Source organism: Penicillium lagena (assembly GCF_028827675.1).
Source record: "Penicillium lagena strain IBT 129212 chromosome Unknown utg000002l_segment0_segment0, whole genome shotgun sequence".
NCBI lineage: Eukaryota > Fungi > Ascomycota > Eurotiomycetes > Eurotiales > Aspergillaceae > Penicillium > Penicillium lagena.
The window spans coordinates 2909409-2935141 of NW_026623223.1; the positions used below are offsets into that span (position 1 = coordinate 2909409).

Genomic DNA, 25733 nt, shown 5'->3' on the forward strand with positions numbered 1-25733 from the left:
TAACACCGGCACAATGGACTTCTCCAACATTTTGTATGGAACCCGTCCTCGGATGCGCTCTTCAATTACTGACTTGCGACAGCCGTCTGGTCAACATCGCAGTGGGTGTGCTTATGGTGCTGGGCGGTATCAGCCAGTTCTTCCCGCCATCCATGAGCTCGATCATCGTGGGCATCTATGTGATAGTCTTTGGTCTGGGTAGGTCGACCATTATTTTCCCGTAAGTGCAGCGAGTGCATCCATACTGACCGACCGCCGCAGTCGTCGCCGGACTCGAGTTCCTGCCTAACGTGCCGGACTACGCCTACCGCTACGCCTCATTCCTGTTCTCCTTCTTGGGCCGCGGTATCTGTACGTTTCTCGCCCACCAGCCCTTGGTTTCGTGTGTGCTAATCCCCCCCCCGCAGTCTACGTCTTCGTTGGTTCGCTCCTCCTGCACGACCACGTTCTGCGCGAGATTGCCGGTTCCATCGTTGGCATCATCGGTGTCGCATACCTGGTCCTTGAGTTCATCCCGTCCATTGAGCCTCCGTCGAACATGCGCGAGTCGGATCAGGGTTGGGGGGCCGAACAGGTTTAAATCTTGAAACCGTCGGGCAATCCACCGGTGGCGCATATGGGTCGCGTCATCGGCGATTCGATCTGATTGATCTCCTCGGATGATGATCTACTTCGAGGCGCATCATGACCTAGTCGTGTCGCTTCGGAGAGAGGAGTTGGTGTACGCGAGAACCTGTGGATGATGATCTTGCTTTTTTTTTCAATATGATTTTTTCTTGATGTCATAGGGGAGGGAGTGGGTTCATGTTGGCGGACCGCCCAGAGAATGAATGCAGTACTGTACTATATAGCTGGATGGAAATGGCAGCCAGTTTTCATGATCTGATTGTCCAGCGTGGTCAGATGGAGTCCCGCCTCGACCAACCACAGGCCCGTCAATTCGTGCTGACAATGCATCTGGCCAATCACACGGCCCAGAAAGAGGCTTGTCGAGCACGGACCCACTTTAAGCCCGCATAGGAAGGTGAAATGTCCACCGGGCTCCGTGGGCCTAAACTGCAATGGGCTGCGGTGGAGTTCCCAACCCTGCGATCTGGGGAGCGCAGGATTAGGCAGAATGGGCTGTCAGGTTGGGACAAGAGGAGAGTGAGAAGAAAACAGGGTCACAGGGCACTAAATCCAAATGGCCTCGGCAGATGCAGCAGGGCCCGCGCTGCCGGACGGACCGTTCTCACTGATTGATTGATTGATATGTACCGTAGATCAGCCCCTTCCCTTAGATCGATAAAGCCTTGATAAGCAACTACTTTCTTCTTCGTCTTCTTCCACCACTTTTGCCTCCCACTCTTTCCTCTTCTCCTCTCCCTCTTCCCCTCTCTCGACATCCATCTCTCCCTCCCGACTTCGCCATTCTCCCCAGCCTTGGCGCCATCGCCATCCGTGTCATCCATCCTATCGCCTCCTCCCTCTCCCTGCCCTTCCAAACAGGGTCCGATCACCGCCCTGCAGGCCCCTAGCCTCTCGCCTAATCCCAACTGTTGTCAACGACCCTGACCCGACAGATCCATTGACACTCCCATCGCCTGACTGTTCGCCACTGTCTGCGATCTCGTCCGTGGTGGACCGGTAGAAACCTGTCACAGTGGCTGCAGGTACTCGCCATTCCAGGCTGACCGACATTTTGACTTCGGTGTGATACATACGGTACATTCTGGTCTCGACTGCCTCACTAGGCCTCTTCCACCCTATTCCACTCTCTCGCTTTATTTGGGGGGGTCTGTTTTCGCGTCACCGTCCCTGGAGACTGTCGGCCATTCTTTCCCACTCGCTCGCTTCATTAGCTCATCCCTATATCTATCTCGTCTCTGCATCTTCTCCCGATTCCACGGCCGAATCAATCATCCCGGCCCGGCCCGAAGTATACGGTGGTGGTGATGTTGGCGTCCGTCTCACAAATGGAAACCGTGCACTCCTTCCCGAGAAACCCCAATGTTCCCATGCGACAGCCATCGGCGGAGGACCTCGATGCTGCACAGCAGCTGATCTCGTCTGCCCAGGCGGGTCGCGACCACTCGGACGCCCCTCCGCAACACCATGATGCTGGATGGGCCCATGTGCCCCCAGATGGAACGCCGGGTGAGAGGACGTCTCCCAGAATACAAAAAGACACGTCCTTTCTTGGACATTCGTGCAGGTATGTTGTTGTGTCCAAACCCAAGCTTACTTTCCTTGCTGACAATGTTTTCTCTCGTAGCAATTGCGGTACGAAAAGCACTCCCCTCTGGCGCCGGTCCCCGACAGGAGCGATGATTTGCAACGCCTGTGGTCTCTATCTCAAAGCTCGGAATGTCGCTCGCCCTACGAAGCGGAATCGGGCGCAACAAAGTGCTGAGGGCACTGCCCAATCCAATCCTCACTCCGCATGTTCTCCAGTACCAGATTCCCCAGCGCCGGAAGGAGGTTGCCATGGCCCCAAGGGTTCTTGTCCTGGTGGCGGAAGCTGCAATGGCACTGGTGGTGCAGAAGGGTGTGAAGGCTGTCCGGCATATAACAACCGAGTCTACAAATCTGCTCCGCGAGGGTCCACAGCTATTCAATCCTCCTGGGGACGCGCCTCGCCTCAAGAACCCGAAAAACCGCTGCAGGAAACAGAAATCCCCAAGAGCACTCCATCTGCTGATGGCGGCAATAATTTGGTCGCCTGTCAAAATTGCGGCACTACTGTGACGCCACTCTGGCGGCGGGATGAACAGGGTCATCCCATCTGCAATGCGTGTGGCTTGTACTACAAGCTGCACGGGTGCTATCGCCCGACTACCATGAAAAAGTCTATTATCAAACGGCGGAAGCGTGTTGTGCCCGCCCTACGAGATCAATCTCCCACCGCTGCGACTCATTCGTCGAACGGCTCCTCCGCGTCGCCCGAGGCCTCTCCCGCTCCCTTGTCTCACGGACATGAAGATCACTATCGGTATATGAGCAGTGAGCCAATGGACCACTACCACATGACGCCCGGCAAGGTCGAAGATGCACCACGGCCATTACCTTTTGCCCCGCCGCCGGTTGACTTCACCAGCTACAATTCCAGCTCCGGGTCCCATGTGCATGCACGGCCTAAGCTTCTGGAGCCCGGCACTCCTCAATATGCCCGGCGATCCGCGTCCCCACATTCACTCGGCGTGTCTAAAAAACGAACCCTCGCCGAGACGGCACAAGAAGCTCTTCCGCCTTTTGAGTCTGGGTCAAATCAACTACCCCCGATCAATCCCTCGGCCAATCCATCACCCCCTGGCCGTCTCAGTTCCATTTCATCGATTCTGAATCGCACAGAGACCCGTGATGATCCGCGCCTGCTTCGCCACTCCAGCTCTCCTGCGCCGCACCCGACGCAGCAAGTTTTGCCCAGTTTGGCCTCCCTGGGGGATCAGGCTGATCGGCGGGCACGGCTCCAGCGTGAAGCGGAAGCGATGCGCGAGGCATTGAGAGCGAAAGAAAGAGAGTTGGCGGAGATGGGACAACGATAGATGAAAAGTTTGTGACGAATAACGTGTTCCCTTTTTTTTCTCTCTCTGGGAATTCTAAACGGCGCAGTGGGCGACTTGCGCACGATACCATTAATTTTCTAGGAGGATGTTGTGACCCTTGTGTTTTAATGGGGCAAAGTGTTTGAGAACTGTAGCCTATAATAAGATCTCTTTCTTCATATATCACTTTTCTTTTTATTCTTTGAACGTCGGCCCGGGCGATGTCATCATGACTTGATATCTCGAAGCCGGACTGGACCAGATGAAACCACACCCTAATCACTAACCCTCCTAGGCCAAAGCTATGCCTCCATCCAGCACATTCACACTCAGCTTCGTGGGAGACGTAATGCTCGGCCGACTAATCGACCAGCTTCTCCCCCAACACGTCGAAAATAAAGAAGAAGCACGCATCGTCTCCGACTTCATAGAACGCTATCCATCCCGCCTAGGCAAGGGGAACTACACGCACTCTTCGCCATGGGGCACGACTCTCGACCTTCTCCGAAATACAGATCTATTCCTCATCAACCTCGAGACCTCAGCAACAACAACTAATGAGCCCTGGCCGCAGAAAGCTTTCAATTATCGCATGCACCCGGCTAACGTCGCGCCTATCTTGCATGCCGCGCATGTGGATTATGCCGGTTTGGCGAATAACCACACGCTTGATTTTGGGACCGAGGGGCTAGTTGATACAGTCTGGTCGCTGAAAGGCGCTGGGGTTGCTTTTGCGGGAGCCGGGGAGACGACCGATGAGGCGCGCAGGCCGGCTGTGCTGCACTTGCCCCCTCGGGGAGGTGAGGATGGGTATCATGCTCACCATCACACGGATGGCCAGTCGCAGAAGAAGAAAGAAGAAGAAGACGACAGTACTGCTGCGCCGGAATATACAGTCCACGTCTACTCCGCCTCCGACCACCCACGCGACTGGGGCGCAACGCCAACATTCCATCTCCTCGACTACACCCCCTCGACACGCGTGCGTCTCCGAACGCTATTACTCTCTGGCGGACCGGGTAAGCACATCGCCGACGACGACGCGGGCGGCTTGACGGCTTCAGATCCGGAAGATCGGGAAAGGCACCATAGTCATCGGAGACACCAACTGAAACAAGATACACAGCCGCCACCACCGGCTCTGAAGATCTTCTCCGTGCACTGGGGCCCTAATTATTCATGGCATCCCGCTGAGCGAATCCGCTCCCTAGCTCATTTCCTTATCGACGAGTGCGCCGTCGATATCGTGCACGGCCACTCGTCGCACCATGTCCAAGGCGTGGAGTCTTATCGTGGTAAGATTATTATATATGGGTGTGGCGATTTCGTAGATGATTATGCCGTTCATGAAGAGTGGAGGAATGATCTAAGTGCTGTGTGGAAGGTTCGTGTGAGAGAAACCGAGCAAGAAACAGAAAGAGGGAAAGCGTTAGGGCTGAAGTTGGAGAGGTTGGAGATTTTTCCGACACGCATTGAGAGGTTTCGCGCTACTTTGCTTGATCCTGATGATGAGGATCATGTGTGGGTGAGGGAGAAGATTGCAGGGTTGAGTAGGGAGTTTGGGATGGTTGTTAATAAAGAGTTGGGGGAAGAGGGACAGGTTGTTCTTGATGTGGGGGGTTAAGTTAGGTTGCTTTTGTGCTGGGGGTTTGTATATGCCATGCAAATAACTAGTCAAGAATATGGACGTAGTTGATGACATGTGAAAGAAAACTGTCCGTCGTCAAGTAAAATGTATAGGAAAAGATGAAGAGTGAAAGACCTGAATATCAATTCTCCCAAAGCAGCCAGAGAGGTAATGCAGTCGCCATACAATCATAAAAATAGCCAACCATAGCCCAAAAAGTGAGAAAAAGGAAGGTAAAAAAACATTAAATATCGGACTCAGGCATCAACAAGATGGTTCTTACTTGTTACCACCTGCTCAATCCTCCCATTAGCACCCTGAATAAGAATCATCTCAGTCGTGGCCTCGATCCCATTAAGCGATGAGCTGGGGGTATCCCCCTTCCCATGCCTCACGTTGATCGAATATCCATCATTCTCCTCTCTATCATCAAACAGCTCAGATCCCAGGCGCTGCGCGGCAACGGCGAAAGTAGGTGAAGTTGGAGAGGGCGTCATCAGGCTGATGTTTCTGCCCATAGGTGTGCGGCCGTAGCCTGTGCGATTATGGCTAGAGAGCAGTCTCGGGAAGAGGCGGCCGATCAGTGGACGAAGGAAGGGGAGTGAGGCGCAAATTATGGCGACGTTGCATTCTGCAGCAGTCCAGTAGGCTGCGTCGACGTTGCTATCTGGTCGTTTGTTAGTATTGGTATTATTGGTATTTGTAATTGGAGATGGAGATGGAGATGATAGAGGACAGGAAGGAATGGGCGTACAGGAAGTATCGGTGCTTTGGGCAACAATGCGTAGACTCGATAGACGCAGAATACTCGTGATAACAACCCTAAAAAGCTAATCAGTCTCTCGTTCTCCATTTCCAGTAAGATGCACACTCGTACAAAATACCAATAGCAAAAACACCAATCAACGCAATCTTCTGCATACGCGGCAGCTGCAGCTGCGAGAGCATCGGCATGGGCATACCAAGCAGCGTCAAATCCGTGATGATATTCATCGCGGCATTGAAGAACCAAATCGCCTCAAAGTTGAGACAGTGGCCCGGCAGATCATGATTCCAGAATTTTGCCACTGGCATGCAGTTCAGATATCCGCTCACAATGGCCCACGAGGAGTAGGTGGCTACTATCCCCATCATGATGTAGCAAATTAGTCGGAAGGGGTATAGGGGGAAGATGCGGAGGTATTGGAAGAGGATGGAGAATTTTGTGCACGCTAGGCTGGCGTTGTACATTGGGATTGCGGCCCAGAGGCACTATACAATAGTGTTAGTTTGGATGTTTGCTGATACGCGTGTGGCGAGGACTTACTTTGAGTTGCGCTTGTAGCATAGCTGCGGGCAGATCTGCTGAATGTGTGCCCATGCCGAAATGTAATTCTGTCTCTGTCAATTGATACCCTCATCACAGGGAAGTATAAAACTTACGCGCAGCAACAAGCGCGAGATAAATGATCGAAAAGGTCTACAGTGGCCACAGATTAGTCACTGCATATCCTGGACCTCTGCAGAGAGACAGACCAGAGAAACCAGAATGGCCCAGTCTTCGCGGCCCATGATTTTCATCAGGCCCGCTCTGGCAAAGAGCCGCATGCCTACTATCGCCGCGGCAATGGCAGTCAGCGCTGCCGTCACCACCAACGCTTGCCGGCCGCGGGCATGCCCATCGTCCCCCTGTCGAGGAAATATCGTGTGTAGAGGCACATCCATTGCCAAAAAAAAAAAAAAAAGAGTAAAGGGGTGTAAGAAAGTAAAGATATCAAAGGAGCGTAGTTAGATCAATGGATCATATCTGAACAACAAAAGCCCACCCTCGCATGAAGCGGGTCTATTTCATCGAGTCGAGACTTCAGGCCGTGATGGACCAGTTTTGAAAAAGAGGGCAAGAAGTGGGAAGGCACGGAAGGTTTTTGAATCTTGCAACACTAGTGCAAAATGTACACCGTACGACGCGGAGTCAGCGAGGCTGAATGTGCAGATCGGGGTGTTCATCTGCCTCGGATCTCCGTGCATTCTGATAGTCCGCTCAATAGCGCACGACAGCCCGCGCGATCTGCTTGGCGCCCAGACCCATAGGTCCAACGCACGCCATGAAGTGCGGGAGGCGGGGAATCCTTTAGATGCATGGAACCCCTCGATCGAAGGCTCTAGTTAGTACATGTTCGTATGGCCCCATCAAGCCCTATGTTTCATATAACTCCGCCCGCCATACCGTACTTATGTACTCCGTTTACGCCGCCGAGTGACGACCTTCAAAAATTGGATAATGGAGATCCTGCGAGTAACAAGCGGCGTGGATCGAATCCAACCTGCATATATCCGAGGTCTGGTTAATTTTCATGAATGTGATACTCTAATATACAGAAAGAGAAAGAAAGAAAAATACCTTAATGTCGACTGACGGAAACAATCTACGCTCAGGACTCAGGGTCAGGATTATCGTTTCCTCTTCGGGCTAAGCTCAAAGCAGATCAGGAACAATAGAGCATGCCACAACTTTTGCCTTTACCCCCTGAACCCACTCTGTTCCAGATCGCCCGTCTATCGTGGAGGGGTTGAGCCGAATGTTAGTCGTAAGTGCACAGTCATTCACTAGTTACTAGTCCACTAGTTATCGACTCCTAGCCCTACAGAAGGTGGATGAAGTGTCTGGTTCCTAGCATCACCTTGAGCTCTCCACGTGTCATCACCTCCGCATGCTACATAAATCTCCACAAGCTTCAATAACGCTTTTTGAATCTCCACTGTGGGAACTCATCTCACAGTCCCGTTCGCGATGCACGCATTTCTGATCAGATTTTTCCAACGCACAGACAATTGTCATCGGTTTCCCCTTCTCATTAAGGCATAAGGCTTGATCTCTCGGCGGATCTGTTGCCGACCGAATCTGATCTACATGTAACTTGCATATACAGTAGTCCCGAAACTGGTGTGACCGCCTACACTCTTCGATTGATTCTCCAGCCCCAACGCCAAGACACGCTACTCTATACAGGCTGGCATAGCTTTAGTTTGGATCTCCGCATACTTTCGCAAGCTTTAGCCATGACGCCTTATAGAGCCGAAGATAATCCGAGAAGCTTGTCGTGATAATAATCGCCAGCCCACTTCAGACCGAGAATGCTGCGAAACCCAGAAAGATCTCTGTTTTCTCTAAAGCTTGTTCTAATGAATGAGGAAACACATGATATGTGTTCCGATACTATCCTTCACCACCGTGTCTAATATATTACACTGTTGGAGTAATCATCTCGTCGATCTTAACCCCGAGCCCACTGGAGGCCAAGGAGTAGCTGAGGTGGACAGCCTCGCTCGCATATACTCTCATCTCTTTTTCGTAGGCAGCCGTAACGTCCTCCCCATAGCCACCAGCCTCACGGAGCAACCTTCCAAGGAGAGCAGAGTCCCTTACGGCAATGTTGGCGCCGATACCACCTGCGGGGGTCATAGAATGGGCCGCATCACCAATGACCGTTACGCGAGGCTCATTGAGCCATTCTGGAACGCCCGAAGGTGTTGAGCAAGTTATCTTCCAGAAAGCTGATTCTGTCTCGTTCATTTGGTCGAACAAAGGTTGGAAGACTGGGTGCCACTTCGCTCCAATGGACTTGGCGATCTCGGCGGCTCCCTTACCGAGGATGCTATAATCGTTGTTAGGGGCGCAGATCGCACCCGGTTGGCCGCCCATAGTCCAGCCGAGCTCGATGTTGGGGTCGTCCTTGTCTCCTGAGCGTACGTTGGTGATCAAGAAAACAGCACCCTCGGGGCGAGTGCGGTCTTGTAGCCGAAAAACACCTTCACCAAATCCTTTGAAAGCTGAGGTAGGAGCCTGGCTGTGAACGGCTCTTGCGCCTGTGTCATATGTCTTGAGCTTTCCGCCCGATACCTGCTTCGCGACCTTGGAATAGATACCGTCGCCGGCCACGAGCATTGATCCCTCCTCTGACTTGGTGCCGTCGGCGAACACTGCCCGGACGCCGTCGTCGGTCAGCTCGTAGCCCGTGACGTGGTGGGACCATTTGATATGTTCTTCGCAGCCCTCGGCAAAGATCTTCCGCATGTCTCCTCGGGCTATGCCGACGATCTTGCCCCCCCGTGAGGTCAAATCCTCAGCCACGACATGTTCAGTTTCATTCCCCGTCACAGCGTCGTACGCGATGAACCCGCTCCCGGCGGTCTTGCCACATTTGGCCCAGAAGTGCTGCCATGTTTCGGGGTCGAGGACCGATTCAACTGCGTCCAGTCCCTCGTTTGAAAGACGTAGTCGGTATCCTTGTGCGCGGAAGATGAAGGATGCGTCGCGCTCAAAGATAATGAAGGGGATTTGCGACAGACGTAGGGACTGGGCCAGGAGTAGCGAGGCCAGGCCCGCTCCGGAGATGAGGATTGGCTTCGCAGCGGACATTTTGCTTCAAATTCAGGTCTAATATGAGGCTTGGTTTGAGCTAAGAAGACTGACAGGGTCGAAATTCCTGAACATCTCATACTAATATGGATTTATAAGCACCTGCCAAATTGCCCCAGGGTCCAACGGTACCTTTAGAGGCGACGCTAGATCAAATACGGCTAGGCCATATTGTTTAGTATCATGACTTCTTCAGAGTCCTTGTCCTTTGAGGGGTGCCTTCGGTAGGACGGTCAAGTTTCATGGAAGGGAAATCCGGTCTACCAGCACAGCTCAACACCTCCCACCGAATCTCTCGCACTCATTCTCTCCGATCCCAAGATCCCACAACAGAGCGATGAGCACCGCATGCAAGCCATACCCAGTTGTGCATTTACCTTCCTCGACCCTGTGGTGGTCAACCTCTACGACGAAGATTCTCTTCTCCAAATGCGTGGCTCGAAGCATGTCCAAGCTGCCAAGGGTCGAGCTTTGAAGTACCATACTCCCCATGGCCAATGAACCAGAGACAGCCGCTACCAAGCCAGCGAGACTGTGCTTGACGACACAAACCCGAGCACATACTACTACTTCCCAGACCCTGGCTTCGAACTGCGTAGGCGTGGGCTGCTACTGCGCCTGCGCGCAAAGAAGATCGCGATTTGGGTGGTAATGCGCAATATGACACTCGAACTTGAAAATTCAAAGCTATAGCACACAAATTCTTCAATTAATGGCCATTCCAAACCTGTGTGATAAATTCCAAAAGGTCAGCAAGCAGCACCTCCGGTTTTTCCACAGCAGCAAAATGACCACCTTGTTTGTGCGCGCGGTAGAAGACAAGGTTGCCTGTGGTCGCTACCCAGCTGCGAGGAATAGGCGCGATCTCCTTTGGGAACCAAGAGAATCCAAATGGCTTTTTAATATACCACTCAGGGTTCTCGTGAGCTCCTACAACACCAGGAGTGAAGAGCTTGAGATGTCAGCATGTCAAGCAATATAATCGCGCTGTAAATCGACATACCTGGCGATATGGGTAAATTGATCTTGAGAAGGTCTCCGTAAGCCAATACAGTGTCACTGAGGCGAGGATTTCATCCAGTGGGGGATTATCGTCTGTCCAATCAAGGAACTTTTCGCCAATCCTAGAATATAGACAGTTAGTAATTTCGCCACGAAGCCAGAATAGGTGTGGTAGCATACCATGCAAGAAGTGAAAGCGGATTTGTAGCGAGTACAAGCCCAATAGTACTAGGCTTAGTAGCATGCTGTAATGCATATGAAGAGCCCAATCGCAAGAACTCGTCCGACCTCTTGAGACCCTCTTTTTCCAGAATAGTTACCGTCTCATCATTGATGCCATCGGGACGGGGCATGATGCAGAAATTGACTATACTTCGCGTTAGCCAACTCTAGGTTGCATACGTGACAAATTTAATTTACTATGTATGGCTTTCACCTCATCATAAGTCGCGGCCATGACTCGAGAGATCTTGCTCCCAATATCACCACCTTGGACCACATAACCATTGCTGAATCCAAGTTCTCTCATGAGGGAGTTCATAATTCGAGCCACATCCTGAATCTGAAAGTCTCGCGTGAGAGGCGGAGGTGATGAGAATGCGTAGCCTGGCAGAGACGGAACAATAACGTGGTATGGTAGAGTCTCTGGTGTAAACTGTTTTGATAGAATCTGCAGAATGGAAAAGAATTCCATGAAATTACCAGGCCACCCGTGTAAGAGAATGACAGGCACAGCATCTTGCTTCTGGGAGAACAAGGCCATAAAATGAACAGTGAATGTTTCGTTATTGTCCTCAATCCGCACCGTGAAGTTTGGAAGGCTATTAATACGGCTCTCGTATTGACGCCTAATTGTTTATTAGTTGACCGATGAACCCTCGATTAGACTTCTAAACGCAGTCACACCAGTCCCATTCTTCCCATTTCGCTTTGGCGTTGACGAGCCAATCCCGCGTCACGCCGAATCTTCCATCGCATTGCTCGGTCTCGAAAGTCTTCGGACCAATCTTGGATAGGCGCAATAGCTGCCGGAACTCGTTCAGCTGTTCCTCTGGAATTGACACCTGGAAAGGAGTGGGCGAAGACTTCATAGTCTTGGGATATGTGGCGAACGATGAAGACATGATGACTTTTGAGTAAACGTGTTACGGGCAGAAGTTGATAAGAGAAGAAATTATATGAAACTGTTTATCTCCTCTCCGGGTTTGTATCGCTCTTATAACATTTTTACCGAGCTGCCACGGACATTGGCGCTTGATTTAAAATGCCTGAGTCGTGGGTCTGGTGGCCTCGCTCAACCATGGGATGGCTTTGTCTTCACGGGTTATACGGGCCAGCTTTGGTCGAAACAGATAATTCGGCTGCGAAGACAAAGCGACCGATCTAGACCCTGTGATGGCTTGCCGAAATCCGTTCGACACGCTTGAATACGAAACTTCCGGCCTCATCCGCTTCTTGCCTTTATGAAAACGGGACCATAAATCTGAAAATGAAAACTGTCAGGTATATTCGGATCCATACTCCCACTCCTGAGAACGGTGATTCTCCTTGGGCCGTGGACGGAGAGCAGTGGGTATGATACGGACGCCATGGTCGGTGAAATCATAGTGGGGCCACTCGTGATAGACTATTAAGATCTGCCTCTTCTAAGGGACGAGTGCTTTAAGAGTGGGGCATGAAGGTGTCAGTTGTAGCGAAAACTACAAACAATAGCCATTATTCAATACCGTATCTACTAGTAAATAGTAAGAAGGCTCAAAGATGTCGTTAAAGAGAATTTGAGACCTATAGCACTGATAGTAAAATCATACGGCTCTATCTCAAATTCAGCATAGGAAATGTCAAGGAGATATTACCTATAGGGTGTTGCCATACTATTTCTATTCGAGCCTTGTATATCTTCTAGCAAAGGAATACAAGTGTCGCTACGAGCTTCTGAGGTTCATACAATACGGGCGTCCAACACTTAGTTCCCATATCTTACAACTTCAAGAATGAAGACCTATCACAGCCAGTCAATGTTTCCATGCCTCAGACTTCTCGCGCCGAGGGCTCTGAGTCTCCAGCTCTTCTCTATCCTTAAAATATCTTTGGAATTCACCCATTTATCTCTGTGCATGAGCGAGTCTCTCTTTATCACAATCGAACCCCTTTTCCCCTTTTGCTTCCAACCTCAAGGGAGTGTGCGACGATGCGCAAATTGACTACGGCAGCACTACGAATATAAGTTAACGAATTGACGAGCTGAACTGAAAAAACTGTCCGCCGTTTGGGCCATTCGAAGGACCTGCTTTATGTGCTTCAGCTCCAGCAAAATAATCATATTTTCATGTCCCCCCAGTTTCCAATACATTATCAAAAAACGTGAGAGGTGAGTAGAAGCCAGAAGGAAAATCTGATAAGTCTTTTTGTTAGTTGCAATCGGCATGCCTGAGTGTACTTCTCACATTGATTGTTGAACGTTGCGCCAAATCCATTCAGAGGTATGGCATCAAAATCCGTCAGAAAGTCGTAAGAAGCGGGCCCGCTACCGTCCTCGGCAGACGCTTCTGTGTTTCCAAAGACAATGCTCAGAGCTTTCGCTACTTTTCCAGCTTCCGCAGATGCCGTACTCATTTGAAGCCAAATATTGTGCGAGATCGTTAGTCGTTGTCGAATTTCTTCAGTCCTAGATGACCACGTTGTCTGTCCTGCAGTCTCAGGCAATTCAAATTTATCGACATCTTGAAGGTAGAGACAGAGCACGCTCGTTGCGAGGAGAACATCCTGGTAGGAAATACGGGCGACCTTCCATCTAAGCTGAGACAAACGACCAAATGGCTGGGACTCTTCGTGAAGCATCTGTTGAAACGATAGAATCTTGAGTGCGGAATCCAAACAAATTCGCACCGACTCCCTGTCTCGCTCTTGAGACTGTCCAACTGGGTAGCTGATCAAAGCTCTCCGGTACAAGAGGATGCGTGATTTGTGGTAGGTCGTTTCCACACTTACCCGCTGTATCACATGGTTTGGACTATCCGTGATGGGATGTGGCATATTTCCCCAGCGCAGCACGGGCGGAATAGCACGATTGTGCACGTCTTCAAGAAGTGCGTCGGCCTTGATGACCTCGTCGTAGGAAGGGGGATTAATATCGGTGTTGATGTCGCAAATCAAGCCGAGAGCTGATATCAATCTCCCTCTTGCAATGAGAGGGAGCACCGACGTCCATTCTGTTTCTGGCCTCGGCGGAGGCATCTCGGTCGTGTCCTCTTCAAAATCACAGTCGCGCAGATTACGGGGCTCTTTTGTATCGATGTGCGTATCGGTGGCACTTCGAGGAAGGCCCATCTCCAAGGAGATAACGAGATCTAATTGAAGGATTGTAGTCCAGATGCGTCTACGCATCTCACCCTCGAATGGAGATATTCCGGGAAAGTGATCTGGGTCCCGGTGATAGCCCATGCGCATTGCAAGATGAAGTATCATACTGATCAAAAGCCAGCCATCTGTAGCGCTATCTTTCAAGAGTACAAACTCTCCAGTAAGGACCATTATGAGGGTTTCCAGGATATATGGTCCTCCCGTCGTATACCTGGCCAGAATAAGACACTGAACGGCCTTCTCCCGGAAGACATCTTTCATGGTAAGATATTCCGCCTTGAGCGATTCGGCTCGTGAGTCGGTGAAGTCAATGGTGAAGGTCTGCAACTGCGCAGCAATATATAACATAGAGAACATGAGACCGATCCAAGCGATAGAAGTTGCAGACGGATCTTTCCAGAAGGTTTCGTACTGGTCAAATGTCAGACTGCCTGTACTCGGCCAGGTTAGAAAGAACCCACCTCTCGGAGAAACTTCTTGCTATGAATGAGATCTACAGAACACAGTCAATGCCTCTGAGAGCGGAAAGAAATCTTGGATGTACTGACATGGAGTTATAATGTAGGAATCGAAGTGAACGGCCATGAGGCGGTCAACAACTGGACGAGGAGGAACAGCTACCAGTATTTCATCTCGAGTTGCATGATGATTCGGACCATAGAACAAGTGTGAACCGGGCGGAGCTTTGCTATCAGTGACCAAGTCCTCTTTCAGTCCTCTGATCTTGGTAAGAATGGCCTCCCAATGAGCACTCTGGACATAGCTGGTTCCAGACTCGCGTAACTTTAGGGTGCCAGGGTCTGCCGGGGATGCAGCTTCATCCTGGGATTTCTTTGGTCTCCGGATCTCAGGGAACGCGTCTGCGAATGATAGCGAGCTTGGTCTCGGCGATTTCGGTGCGGGCGGATTTGGGAGTGATTGGCCTTCCATGAGCGTCATGACAAGGCTCTCCAGTTCAGAGATTCTGCCATGGAGGCCGGTGGACTGTCGCGGAGCAACGGACCGCTGAGCATCGGGCGTAGAAGACGATGTCGTCGCATAATTGCAGGAGTTGGTGAGGCCACGCCTTGAGCAAGCTCCGCATGGATGCTGTCGGTCACACCTCAGCCTAGCAAAGTTAAGCGTGCACGACTTTGTGACGACTATCGAGCACGTACTTTCGATGTCTGCAAGGGTCGCAGGAAAACTGGACTTTGTCTCTGCGTCGATTTGGCGGCGGACGCGGACGTTGAGCATTATCGGCCATAGTGTGACTGAATTGAGGCACTCGCGGAGCTCAACCTCGTATGCAACAATCTGGGTTTGCCCTAAACGAAATTGTCCTCTGGTCCGCTCTCAGACAATTTCACAGTCACTTCAAGAAAAGAAAGAAGCTGTCTGGCGGCGCAAACCGGGAGGCAATGAAGAAAGCAACGACAATCCGACCCTCCGACCCTCCGCGTCAACCCTCCGCGCCAACCGTCCGTGCGCCCCCACGATGCCTGCTCCTCCGACCCTCCGCTCCGCTCGCTCTTCGAGCTCCCCTTCTATTAAGCAAATCCCCAGTTTGGCTCCGGATTTATGGGCCATTCTGCGGATTTAGTCGTTGGCGCAATTACCCCTTGCCCAAAGAAATCTATAACTATGACTCTACGCGGCTTTCAAATATATAGCAAGCAACACCTGGCACCAATGAACAAACACGCGCCAATCTCCCAGGGTCACACCATCCTCGACAACATATCATGGCGGCCGATTTGGAATCCGCCCATGACAAGCCGGCCATATCAGAAGACGGCCACCATGACCAACAATCTAGCGAGCCTGACCAAACATCAATTGAACAAGAGACGAAGGACAATGTCGTCGACTGGGATGGGCCAGACGATCCCCAAAATCCACGGAACTGGTCAGCATGGAAACGCATGACCCAAGTCGTCCTCGCCACCACTTTCTTGCTCACGGCGTAAGGCAGTTCCTGCGCTCCTTTGGCGAAGCAAATCCCGTACTGACTATAATACACATAAAGCAACCTCGCCGCGACAATGTTTGCACCTGGAGCTGCCGCGCTTGCTAAGGAGTTCCATATCACGAGTTCCACCATTACCAGTCTCACCGTATCCATTTACCTCGCCGGCTTCGCCGTTGGGCCAATGGTCATTGCACCGCTATCCGAATTGTACGGACGCCTTGTGATCTACCACACCTGCAATGTCATTTACATTGGCTTCATCATCGGATGTGCGCTGGGTAAAAACACCGGCATGTTTCTCGTTTTTCGATTCCTTGCCGGATGTGCTTCTTCGGGCCCATTGACAGTTGGCGGAGGAACCGTCGCCGACGTGGTCCCGCCAGCTCGGCGTGGGAGGGTAATGTCTCTGTTCTTCGTGGGGCCACTTCTGGGACCAGTAGGTAGCATTATCCCACGCAAACCGTCATGACACTGACGATCCTTCAAGGTCTTTGGCCCAATTATTGGTGGCTTTGTGTCCGAATCAATTGGCTGGCGATGGACTTTTTGGATCATCACTATCCTAGTGAGTAGAGCTCAATCCCTACTATTCTCGGGTCGCTGACGGTTCGACTTAGGCAGGAGTATTATTTACGATATCAATCTTCTTCCTCCGCGAGACCAATGCCGCCGTGCTGCTAGGATGGAAAGCTGCTCGCCTCCGGAAAGAAACTGGCAATGCTGCTCTGGTTTCGAAGATGGATCGTGGCCTGACCCCCCGCCAGCTGTTCCTCCGTGCTATTACTCGACCAACAAAGCTTCTCATCCTGTCGCCAATCGTGCTGCTCCTTTCCCTCCTGTGCGCGTTCGTCTTCGGCCTCCTCTTTATGCTGTTTACCACGTTTCCCACGGTCTTTGAGGAACAATACCACTTCTCCGCCGGCGTTTCTGGCTTGTCATATCTCGGCGTTGGAATTGGAATGGCCGTCTCTCTCGGAACCTTTGCCACCGTGAGCGACAAACTGCAAGACTCATTTGGACATTCACCCAAACCTGAAGGACGCCTGAAGCCCATGATGTGGGTCATGCCCGCCGTGCCCGTCGGCATCTTCTGGTATGGCTGGGCAGCCGAAAAGCAGACTCATTGGATCGTGCCCATCATCGGCACCTCCATCTTTGGATTCGGCTTTCTATGGGTCACAATGCCAACTCAGCTCTACATGGTGGATGCTTTTGGCCCTGAGGCTGCCGCCTCTGCGTTGGCTGCGAACGTGATTCTCCGACTTCTTTTCGCAGCTTTCATTCCATTGGCAGGGCCGTCTTTGTATGCAGACCTAGGACTTGGGTGGGGGAATAGCGTCCTAGGTTTTATAGGCGTGGCTTTTCTTCCAGTGCCACTCTTCTTCTATCGTTACGGAGGGTGGCTTAGGGAACGTTTTACTGTGAAGCTATAACATTTCATATTGAGGTAGAAGTATGATAGATCTGTTTTACCATTTGCAGCGCTTTTCACGAGGAGATTGTTGCGACTTTCTGCTATTTCATTCCATGCATAACCAGGTATTGATGATAATTATATTTAATGTCTCCACTAGGAAGTATAACCTTGAGGCACGCTCAGTGAGCAGAAAGCAGTTTGTAGTGAAAGAATAACAGGATATAAATGGTTGGTAGTGTTTGGAGAGTGGTGGTGGTGTGAAGATGTTGTTGTCGTGTGAGAGAGCGTGGCTGCCGTGGGCAAATACAGCAAGTATATATATCGAATTAGGAAGGCGCCCAACACCCTCTCTTTGTGTGTACACTCAGTCTTCCATAACAAACATATATAGGATGGATAATTCCAGCAAATATTATTTACTGGATAGCTCTAGCAGTTTGGACCAGAAACAGTACAGTTGATTCTGCTTTATATCGGCCTGCATGTTCACCTTCGACTCGCATTGTTACCAGAATAGCAACACACCACAAATGGCATTTTTTGTTAAATGTGTTGGAACATACTCCTTATTTCTTTGATAAGTCCTCAGGCAACTTCTTTGATGGCGTATTGCGTCGTTGATAGAGTCTACCAGTCTATATCGAGACACAAAGACAGCTCTATGTTTGACATACACCACCAACTTGTTTCGCAGTCCTCCAACTCAATACAGGCTAACAATTCACTCGTAACAACCGTTTCTCAATACTATCAGTCCCGTCCGATAGTATCCAGTCCGAAACAATATATAATAACTATTGTATAGATCGGAAGAACTCCGATTACATAACCCCGGCCCGGTATGACGCCTGAACGATTCCCCGCAGTCTCTCGCCCGAGTGTTTCTTTCCTCTGACTTCGACTTTGAATTGTCTCCATGAACCACTTTCGAACCTGTACCAGATCAATTGGATACTTGCGCCATCTCTCATCGTCTCCGCTCTCACCACCCAATCCCTTCACTCTCCGCGCTCATTCACTCACCCTCCGACGCACCATGGCGTCCGCAATGGCCAAACGCCTCGAAGGCAAGACAGTTGTCGTGACCGGCGCATCATCGGGTATTGGCAAGGCCACGGCCCAGGAGTTTGCGCGTACGTCGCCCAAGAACCTCAAGCTGATTCTGACCGCGCGCCGCATCGATACCTTGAAGCAGGTCGCGGCGGAGATCAACGCGGAGGTCGGCAACGGCGTCAAGGTGCTTCCGGTTAAGCTGGATGTCAGTAATCCGGAGGAAGTCAAGAACTTTGTTCCTTCGTTGCCGGATGAGTTCAAGGAGATTGATGTCCTGGTCAACAACGCGTGAGTGGACGACATATCAGGTGGGATATTGTTATTTCTAATGCCGTCTTAGGGGCTTGGTCAAGGGCGTTGCAAAGGCACCTGAAATCGCTGCCGAGGATATGAACATCATGTTCAACACCAACGTCACCGGCCTGATCAACATGACTCAGGCGATCCTTCCCATCTTTCAGAAGAGGCCCGAGGGCGGCCGTGGTGATATCATCAACATCGGCAGCATTGCGGGTCGCGAGCCCTACGCCGGCGGTAGCATCTACTGTGCCACCAAGGCAGCCGTGCGCTCGTTCACGGACTCGCTGCGGAAGGAGCTCATCGCGTCGCGGATTCGCATTATTGAGATCGACCCCGGTCAGGTCGAGACGGTGCGCACGAGCTATGTCTCAGAAATGTTCGTTTTGCTAATATATCCCCGCAGGAGTTCTCCGTTGTCCGCTTCTACGGCGACAAGGCCAAGGCCGATGCCGTCTACAAGTACGTTTGATTCCTTGACTGACGTGTAGCCCTTGCTAACTGATGATTGTTGTAGGGGCTGTGAGCCCTTGACCGGCGAGGACATTGCCGAGGTCGTTGTCTTCGCCGCTGGCCGACGGGAGAATGTCGTGATCGCCGACACCCTGGTCTTCCCCAGCCACCAGGTAAGCAAGCAAGCCTTTGCTCGGTGTTGAAGAGAAACCGTTGCTTACTAACGACTGAACAGGCGGCTGCTGGTGTTATGCATCGCAAGTCCTAAATACCCGGTGCGACGGGCCGGGGTGTAAACAGCCTATAGATAGCTTCTCTTTTCTACATGCTTATCCATTTGTGCCACCCTCGCCCACAGTGGGGGAAGGTCATGTGAATTTGTAGCCCTTCTCGAAGATTTGTATTTCTCCTAACTGTATCTATCTGGACCGAAGGTGGTCGGGTCGGGTCGTTGGCGGTGCCTTGACCTAAACTGTCAGGGGTCGCCGTTTTTCATATCGTAGTTTGCTGGACGAGAAGTAGCCGTTGATGATTACATGTAGCTGTCGTTCCTGCTCAATCGACTCAATCGAAACTGCTACCTCGCAGGAATGTACCTCGCCAAGCCACTATCTCTGGCGATAACATACTTAACTAATGAACCGCTCCCGATCGCCCCCAGCCGGATCCCTGCCTCCGCCCACCACCGGCATGCTGTAATGCGTTTGAATCTTCAGATCTGATTCCAGCCTAGGCTAGACTAGCAGCGAGTACCCAGGCCATTGGGTCTGGTCTGGGAACAATGGTGCTTTGTTCCGTGACTTTTTCTAGAAAAGTTGTAGCGTGACGGGGAATTTAATTGAGTTTGCGATCAACCCATGGATCGAATTACTAGACGGAGTGATGTGATGAGCAGCGCAGTAGTCGTTCACCCTTTTCTGCCTGGTGCAGTCAGTCGAACGGACTCTCTGGCTCCTCCGGGTGTTTGTAGATGTCGGCGTCCGGCGAGACACGTCCAAACACCCTTACATCATCTGTGATCGATGCTGGAGAGACCCATCCCCCACTCGGGTGATCCACTTGCTGCAGCTGTGTAGGGCGAGAATAATAAGGATGGGAGACGTGGATAATGCGACCGGAGAAAAAATGATGTTGATCGTAGGAGGAACGACAATCCTCAAAGCTATAGCATTATGTAGCCAGTCAGTCCCGGGCGCATCACCCTTCCCCCCTTTCTTACTCTCCCCACTAACTTATGACTAGTAACTATTTTCTCACCACTTCTCTTTTCTCTCTCTCTCTATTACTCCCACACACATTCACTCCTTCTCTTTGTATATTGCTTCTCTCCACTTAGAAGCTTGGACAAAAACCCTAGCGGTTCTCCCCCTGCCGAACCCACCCTGCCCACCCCCCCCCTAATCGCTCGCACCAACCATCTTCCTTCCCTTCTTACTCGCTCCTCGTCTCCATTCCCTCCCTCGCTCGACTGCCCACCCCCCTCCGTCTTCCGTTCGCACCCATCAACATCAAACAAAAAACCACACACACGCAGAGCTCCCATAGATTTTTTCACCCGTCATGGCCTCCAAGGTGAGCTCGCCCAAAACATCCCCCAGACCGCCATCCAGCCCTACGCCCTGACCCTGCGAGACCTCCTTGCTGGCCCCATCGCCTGCAATCCCACTCTCCCAAAGACCACTCCAATGGCTGACTTAGGATTTTCTGTCTTGCGATAGTTCCTACGAGAATACAAGCTGGTCGTTGTCGGCGGCGGTGGTGTCGGAAAGTCATGCTTGACGATCCAGCTGATCCAGAGCCACTTCGTCGATGAGTACGACCCGACAATTGAAGGTGAGCCCTGACAAATCCCACTCATTCATTCCACTCACTCACTCACTGATCTCTCGTCTAGACTCCTACCGCAAGCAGTGCGTGATCGATGATGAGGTCGCCTTGTTGGACGTCCTGGACACAGCCGGTCAGGAGGAGTACTCGGCAATGCGGGAGCAATACATGCGGACTGGCGAGGGCTTCCTGCTGATCTACTCGATAACGTCGCGCCAATCCTTCGAAGAGATCATGACCTTCCAACAGCAGATCCTGCGCGTTAAGGACAAGGACTATTTCCCCATTATTGTCGTGGCCAACAAGTGCGATTTGGAGAAGGAGCGCGTGGTCTCGGAGCAAGGTGGGTAATAAAGTAATCCGAGGAAAAGAAAGAAGAGGCTAATGCGCGTGTCTGTCTGTAGAGGGTGAGGCCCTGGCCCGGCAGTTCGGCTGCAAGTTCATCGAGACCTCCGCCAAGTCGCGCATCAACGTCGAGAACGCCTTCTACGACCTCGTTCGCGAGATTCGCCGCTACAACAAGGAAATGTCCTCGTACCCGGCCGGCTCTGGCGCCTACGGTGCCCGCCAGCCAGACGGCAAGATGGACGTCAGCGAGCCCGGTGAGAGCGCCGGCTGCTGCTCCAAGTGCGTCATTATGTAAAGGGACTTGTCCCCGGTCGCACAACCCATACGATACGGTGCGCATAATTTCGAGGAACACACACAAAAAAGAACAGAGATTGGTAGTAGGGGGAGAGTTTACGACAATCTGGGGGTCGATCCGGAGAACCCACAAAAAACCCAATGGCTTGTTGTTGATTTGTGTTGCGCAATTCCCTTTTGACGTGGGTTCATCGCAGACCAAAACCAAATGCCGACTCTTGACGCCAGCCTTCGTCTCATGAACCATTTTGATTCCCCTTTTGTTGCACCCGCGTGCGTCGTTTTTCCTTTCCTTTTGCTTTTCTTTCTTATCTATCTGTCGCGAAAGAATCTTGTCCCCATCTGTCTTGTCTGTCTGTCTGTCTGATCCTGGGATCTGATCGTCCGTATATGTTTTGTGCAGGGACCCATTTCCCTTGCCATCTCTCTCTATATCTCATGGCGCGTGTTTTTTGTTCAATGTGGATGTGCTTGTGGGTTTCTGTCTGCTTGTGTCCGTGTCTGCCGTAGCATTCGTAAGGCCATTCTCTATGTACTTGCGCAGCGTTGTAGGTTTCGTCTCTTCTATGGTAAAATACCGGGAAATATCAGACAAATGCAGTAGATATAGCGCCGTTCGCAATCGAGATCAAAAGTTGATGTACATTCCTCTCTCCCGCCGCCTCACCATGTCCTACATATCGTTCCTACTGACTATACACCTGATCCGTATGGGCAGGCGGATCCAACTCATCCTCCTTCGAGACCCTCTTCCCCTGCACACCCTCCTCAACCTCCTTAACCAACGATTCCATATACGCCTGATCTGCACCAACAAGAGTAACAGTATTCCGCTTCTTTCCCCAGCGCGGATAACTACCCACCTTCACACCCAGCGGCTCAACCTTACTCGCAAGCTCAGTCAGATACGGCGCCACGGCGCTCTCCGGCAACGGGGTACTAATCAGAATGCGGAAACTCCCCTTGCCCTCCGGATCAGCCAGCCGGGGGATCAGTACGGGTTTGAGGTGCTCAAGCAGCCGCTCGAATAGGCGCGGCACTCCGGGGAGGATGTGCACGTTGCCGTTCACGATTGCGATGGGAACCCACATGTCGTCCGTGACGAAGATCGCTTGTGCCTCATCTGGGAGCGCGGGGTCGTGGGGCAGTTCGACCATGCGCAGCTTGGCGGTTAGGCCTGGGGAGGGCGTCTCCCAGTCGAAGTTTGGTTGCATGGGGTGTGGGCGTGAGAGCTGCTTCATCCGCTCGAACGCTGGCGCGTGCAGTTTGAGCGGGAGGTTGAAGGCTTTGGCGATGGAGGAGTAGGTGATGTCGTCGTGTCTGTTCCGTCTTCCATGTTAGACTCCGTGCACTCCTCCCTCCATCCCAGATGGTGTTTGCTGGCTGTCAGGGGTGTACGAACGTAGGCCCAATGCCTCCACTGGTAACAACAAAGTCATAGCGAGCACTCATCCGGCGCACAGCTTCCATGATATCCTCCTCATCATCCGGGATGACCTCCACGCGCTTGAGCTGGATGCCGAGCCCGAAGCAGAACTTGGCTAGGTATGGCGAATTGGTGTCGATGGTCTGCGTGCATGTGGATGATCAGCGCTGCAATTGATATCAGATAGTTAGTTTATAGTCTACATACCTTTCCGCCCAGCACTTCGTCGCCGATGATCAGGCACGCGGCCGTGTGGATTGGTTTCGCTGATGTCATCGCGGGCGGACCTGGGCGCGGGACCAGGGTTGAGGAGAGCGGCCGAGGAAACGGTGGTGATGCGAGTGATGATGGACGGGGGAGATGGCGGGTGAGGTGAGTTAGACGGTTGAGCATGAGGGTATGTAGGGATATGAAGGTGGGTGGTTAAGCAGGGAAGTAAGAAGAACAAGAGTCGAAGGAAGTGAAAGAGTGGGGGGAGGGGATGGGGGCCCGCATGACTATTCAATCTTCCTCTGCCATCTCTCTCTCCATTTGACCACCAACACATTGATCATAAACAATGGTAGGCAAACCACTCTCTGCTGGGAACAGACAGACGATGGCTAACATCTGTCACAGTCTGAATCACGGCTATACTCCTTCTCCCCAGAAACAAGGGAGAAGCTGCGCAAATTCCGCCTCAGCACCTCACGAGCAAAGGATCCCCAAGCCATCATCTGTGCGATTTACCTCCTACACACCCCACAGAGATACTTTTCTAATCAGCGTGCAGATATAATCGACACCAAAACCCAGGAGATTCGGCCCGAGGATGGCGAAGTCTACACCAAGATGGAGGACGTAGCCGACGAGCTCCCAGAGTCCTCCCCACGCTTCATCCTCCTCAGCCACCCGTTGACACTTGTGAGTAGTGCATGCAACCAATCCTCCCTTTCTTGCTCATTGTCGCTATCTATATACTCATCCACTGGGACTGTACTACAGAGCTCCGGCCGTCTCTCCGTCCCCTACGTCCTCCTCTACTACCTGCCCGAAAACTGCAATCCGTCGCAACGGATGATGTACGCTGGCGCAGTGGAACTGATGCGCAGCACGGCGGAGGTTAATCGGGTGGTCGAGGTGCAGAGCGATGAGGATGTCACGTCTATCGAGTCCCGGCTGGCCGGCTCGGAGTAAGCGTTTCGCATCAGTTCGGTGACAGGCAACACATAACTTCAACTCGCACTCTGCTTGCAGCAGCTCGATCCGACGAGTGCAGAACAGAGGGAAATATATCTTAAAGAGTCCGTCAATATGATGGCGCACACACCGCCATTTTGATGCTGCTTCATACGAAGTCATCTATCCAGCCGCGGTTCTGTATTGAGCGGACGTTTGGTTGGATGGTGTTGATTTGCAAGGCACATATATATCACTCTAGCTAGCCGTGGTTGCTAGGATTCTTATGATTGTCAGAATATGCCATAGTTGAAAAACTAGTGATTGGTTGAGCACGCTTCTGTTTAAACATGCAGCCGCTATTCTTCCTCAGCTTAATCTTCCATGACCTCTTACCATTCCTATTTGGTTCAGTACATCTCGTCGTGTCTTGATGTCACTCCATACATCTCAATGTCACCTGCGAGGTCTGCGAAGTTATGCCACTGCGATTGCCAGTTGTTTGCGGAGTACTTGGAATACCACCTATCGACAAATTGGAGATTGATGCACGCCAGTTTCGACTTTCTCGCCACGGCAGCTCTAGCGAATTCAAAAATCCGCTCTTTGTCATGATCAAGGTGTGCAGATTAGGAGTGAGACGGGGATCTGCATGGAAAGATGACCATTTCAGCCTTCTGTTGAGTTGACCCGGGTCTGTCGAATCCCGTGACAATTCGAGAACTTCACGACTTGGGAAGTTAGAGACGTCGACTGGCGATCCTTTGCGTCTCAGCTCGACATTAAGGAGAGTGAGAGTGTCCTTGTGAACGGACACCAATCCCTGGAGTTCATATGGAACAAGTAGATCCAAATCTCTTTCTTCAGCGTGGATAGCCAAGCTCGTCAGTTCCTTTGGCCAGCGAATAAATTCGAGAAGTGCCTCGGGTGTGTCTGTACAATATTCGAGTTTGATTTGTTTCATTGATGAACATCGGGATTTCTAAAAACGTATCAACCACGCTCTAGAAACAAAGAGATGAAAGATTAAGAGTCAGGATACTCACCTCTGCCATTTTCGAAATTCGAGCGGGATCTGAACACCTATTAGCGCGCAGAGGCAATTCTTCCAGAGACAGGAAACTCGATGTATTCCACGGCCTCTGCCAAATTGATCCCCCGGGGGCAAACTGAGTCATTGATCTTGAAATGCTTGAGCACTGGCATGCTATGGCTGGCTTGGCGAGTCAGGTTCAACACCCTCTGGCGATGACTCCTGTCAATTCCAATGTGCGATGGCGAGGACTGACCGTGGACCTCCTCTCAAACCCGCGGTCAAGCAACAGAGACCATACTTTGGTCAGCCAAGAGACAAGATCACGGGCCACCTCAAAGTCCTCTTTTGTTGCAATAGCATCATGGTCGATTTAAATGTAGAGGTAGAAGCATATTGACCGAAGCTCTGGGTTGCCTTTGAGAAGCCGGTGCAGCTGTAACATCTGTTCGGAGGGAGGCACGAGGGTATGATAGATCTCGAAGCCGATCTTCTCGAATAGGAACGGCGTGAGAACGCGGTGGAAGCCACGACAGACTAGTGACAGAGACAGGATGA

At 51.6% G+C, this 25733-nt stretch overlaps 13 protein-coding genes across 13 annotated transcripts; 8 read left to right on the forward strand and 5 right to left on the reverse strand.

Moving 5' to 3' along the window:
- Nucleotides 1–13: 13 nt before the first annotated feature.
- On the forward strand, nt 14–580 carry N7510_003956 (TVP15 family protein; the record flags this gene model as incomplete). The annotated part of the gene is made up of 4 exons (XM_056975882.1): nt 14–33; nt 83–198; nt 262–351; nt 408–580. The coding sequence occupies 4 exons, from the start codon at nt 14–16 to the stop codon at nt 578–580; spliced, it is 399 nt and encodes a 132-aa protein (XP_056835838.1).
- A 1375-nt stretch (nt 581–1955) lies between these two features.
- Nucleotides 1956–3524, forward strand: sreA (siderophore transcription factor SreA; the record flags this gene model as incomplete). Its single annotated transcript, XM_056975883.1, has 1 exon — nt 1956–3524. The coding sequence occupies one exon, from the start codon at nt 1956–1958 to the stop codon at nt 3522–3524; it is 1569 nt and encodes a 522-aa protein (XP_056835839.1).
- A 304-nt stretch (nt 3525–3828) lies between these two features.
- N7510_003958 (CapA family protein) lies at nt 3829–5148 on the forward strand (the record flags this gene model as incomplete). The annotated part of the gene is made up of 1 exon (XM_056975884.1): nt 3829–5148. One exon carries the CDS (start codon nt 3829–3831, stop codon nt 5146–5148), a length of 1320 nt encoding a protein of 439 aa, XP_056835840.1.
- A 287-nt stretch (nt 5149–5435) lies between these two features.
- N7510_003959 (PTH11-like integral membrane protein) lies at nt 5436–6855 on the reverse strand (the record flags this gene model as incomplete). Its single annotated transcript, XM_056975885.1, has 6 exons — nt 5436–5818; nt 5906–5973; nt 6029–6402; nt 6458–6525; nt 6574–6610; nt 6667–6855. Coding segments are annotated over 6 exons (1119 nt in total), but the record flags the coding sequence as incomplete, so codon positions are not given.
- Nucleotides 6856–8374: 1519 nt separating this feature from the next.
- On the reverse strand, nt 8375–9550 carry N7510_003960 (FAD-dependent oxidoreductase; the record flags this gene model as incomplete). The annotated part of the gene is made up of 1 exon (XM_056975886.1): nt 8375–9550. One exon carries the CDS (start codon nt 9548–9550, stop codon nt 8375–8377), a length of 1176 nt encoding a protein of 391 aa, XP_056835842.1.
- A 183-nt stretch (nt 9551–9733) lies between these two features.
- Nucleotides 9734–10051, forward strand: N7510_003961 (uncharacterized protein; the record flags this gene model as incomplete). Its single annotated transcript, XM_056975887.1, has 2 exons — nt 9734–9774; nt 9823–10051. 2 exons carry the CDS (start codon nt 9734–9736, stop codon nt 10049–10051), a joined length of 270 nt encoding a protein of 89 aa, XP_056835843.1.
- A 208-nt stretch (nt 10052–10259) lies between these two features.
- Nucleotides 10260–11676, reverse strand: N7510_003962 (epoxide hydrolase; the record flags this gene model as incomplete). Its single annotated transcript, XM_056975888.1, has 5 exons — nt 10260–10502; nt 10554–10674; nt 10733–10919; nt 10973–11400; nt 11459–11676. The coding sequence occupies 5 exons, from the start codon at nt 11674–11676 to the stop codon at nt 10260–10262; spliced, it is 1197 nt and encodes a 398-aa protein (XP_056835844.1).
- Nucleotides 11677–12907: 1231 nt separating this feature from the next.
- Nucleotides 12908–15151, reverse strand: N7510_003963 (fungal specific transcription factor domain-containing protein; the record flags this gene model as incomplete). The annotated part of the gene is made up of 3 exons (XM_056975889.1): nt 12908–14326; nt 14377–14408; nt 14464–15151. 3 exons carry the CDS (start codon nt 15149–15151, stop codon nt 12908–12910), a joined length of 2139 nt encoding a protein of 712 aa, XP_056835845.1.
- A 488-nt stretch (nt 15152–15639) lies between these two features.
- N7510_003964 (MFS transporter) lies at nt 15640–17299 on the forward strand (the record flags this gene model as incomplete). Its single annotated transcript, XM_056975890.1, has 4 exons — nt 15640–15860; nt 15924–16302; nt 16354–16431; nt 16484–17299. 4 exons carry the CDS (start codon nt 15640–15642, stop codon nt 17297–17299), a joined length of 1494 nt encoding a protein of 497 aa, XP_056835846.1.
- Nucleotides 17300–18199: 900 nt separating this feature from the next.
- N7510_003965 (SDR family oxidoreductase) lies at nt 18200–19354 on the forward strand (the record flags this gene model as incomplete). Its single annotated transcript, XM_056975891.1, has 5 exons — nt 18200–18624; nt 18677–18986; nt 19040–19095; nt 19151–19259; nt 19322–19354. 5 exons carry the CDS (start codon nt 18200–18202, stop codon nt 19352–19354), a joined length of 933 nt encoding a protein of 310 aa, XP_056835847.1.
- A 1292-nt stretch (nt 19355–20646) lies between these two features.
- Nucleotides 20647–21556, forward strand: N7510_003966 (Ras family protein; the record flags this gene model as incomplete). Its single annotated transcript, XM_056975892.1, has 4 exons — nt 20647–20658; nt 20805–20919; nt 20981–21256; nt 21318–21556. The coding sequence occupies 4 exons, from the start codon at nt 20647–20649 to the stop codon at nt 21554–21556; spliced, it is 642 nt and encodes a 213-aa protein (XP_056835848.1).
- A 688-nt stretch (nt 21557–22244) lies between these two features.
- N7510_003967 (flavin adenine dinucleotide pyrophosphatase) lies at nt 22245–23377 on the reverse strand (the record flags this gene model as incomplete). Its single annotated transcript, XM_056975893.1, has 3 exons — nt 22245–22878; nt 22961–23127; nt 23192–23377. 3 exons carry the CDS (start codon nt 23375–23377, stop codon nt 22245–22247), a joined length of 987 nt encoding a protein of 328 aa, XP_056835849.1.
- Nucleotides 23378–23543: 166 nt separating this feature from the next.
- On the forward strand, nt 23544–24160 carry N7510_003968 (GMF family protein; the record flags this gene model as incomplete). The annotated part of the gene is made up of 3 exons (XM_056975894.1): nt 23544–23546; nt 23603–23887; nt 23969–24160. 3 exons carry the CDS (start codon nt 23544–23546, stop codon nt 24158–24160), a joined length of 480 nt encoding a protein of 159 aa, XP_056835850.1.
- Between the last annotated feature and the right edge of the window lie 1573 nt (nt 24161–25733).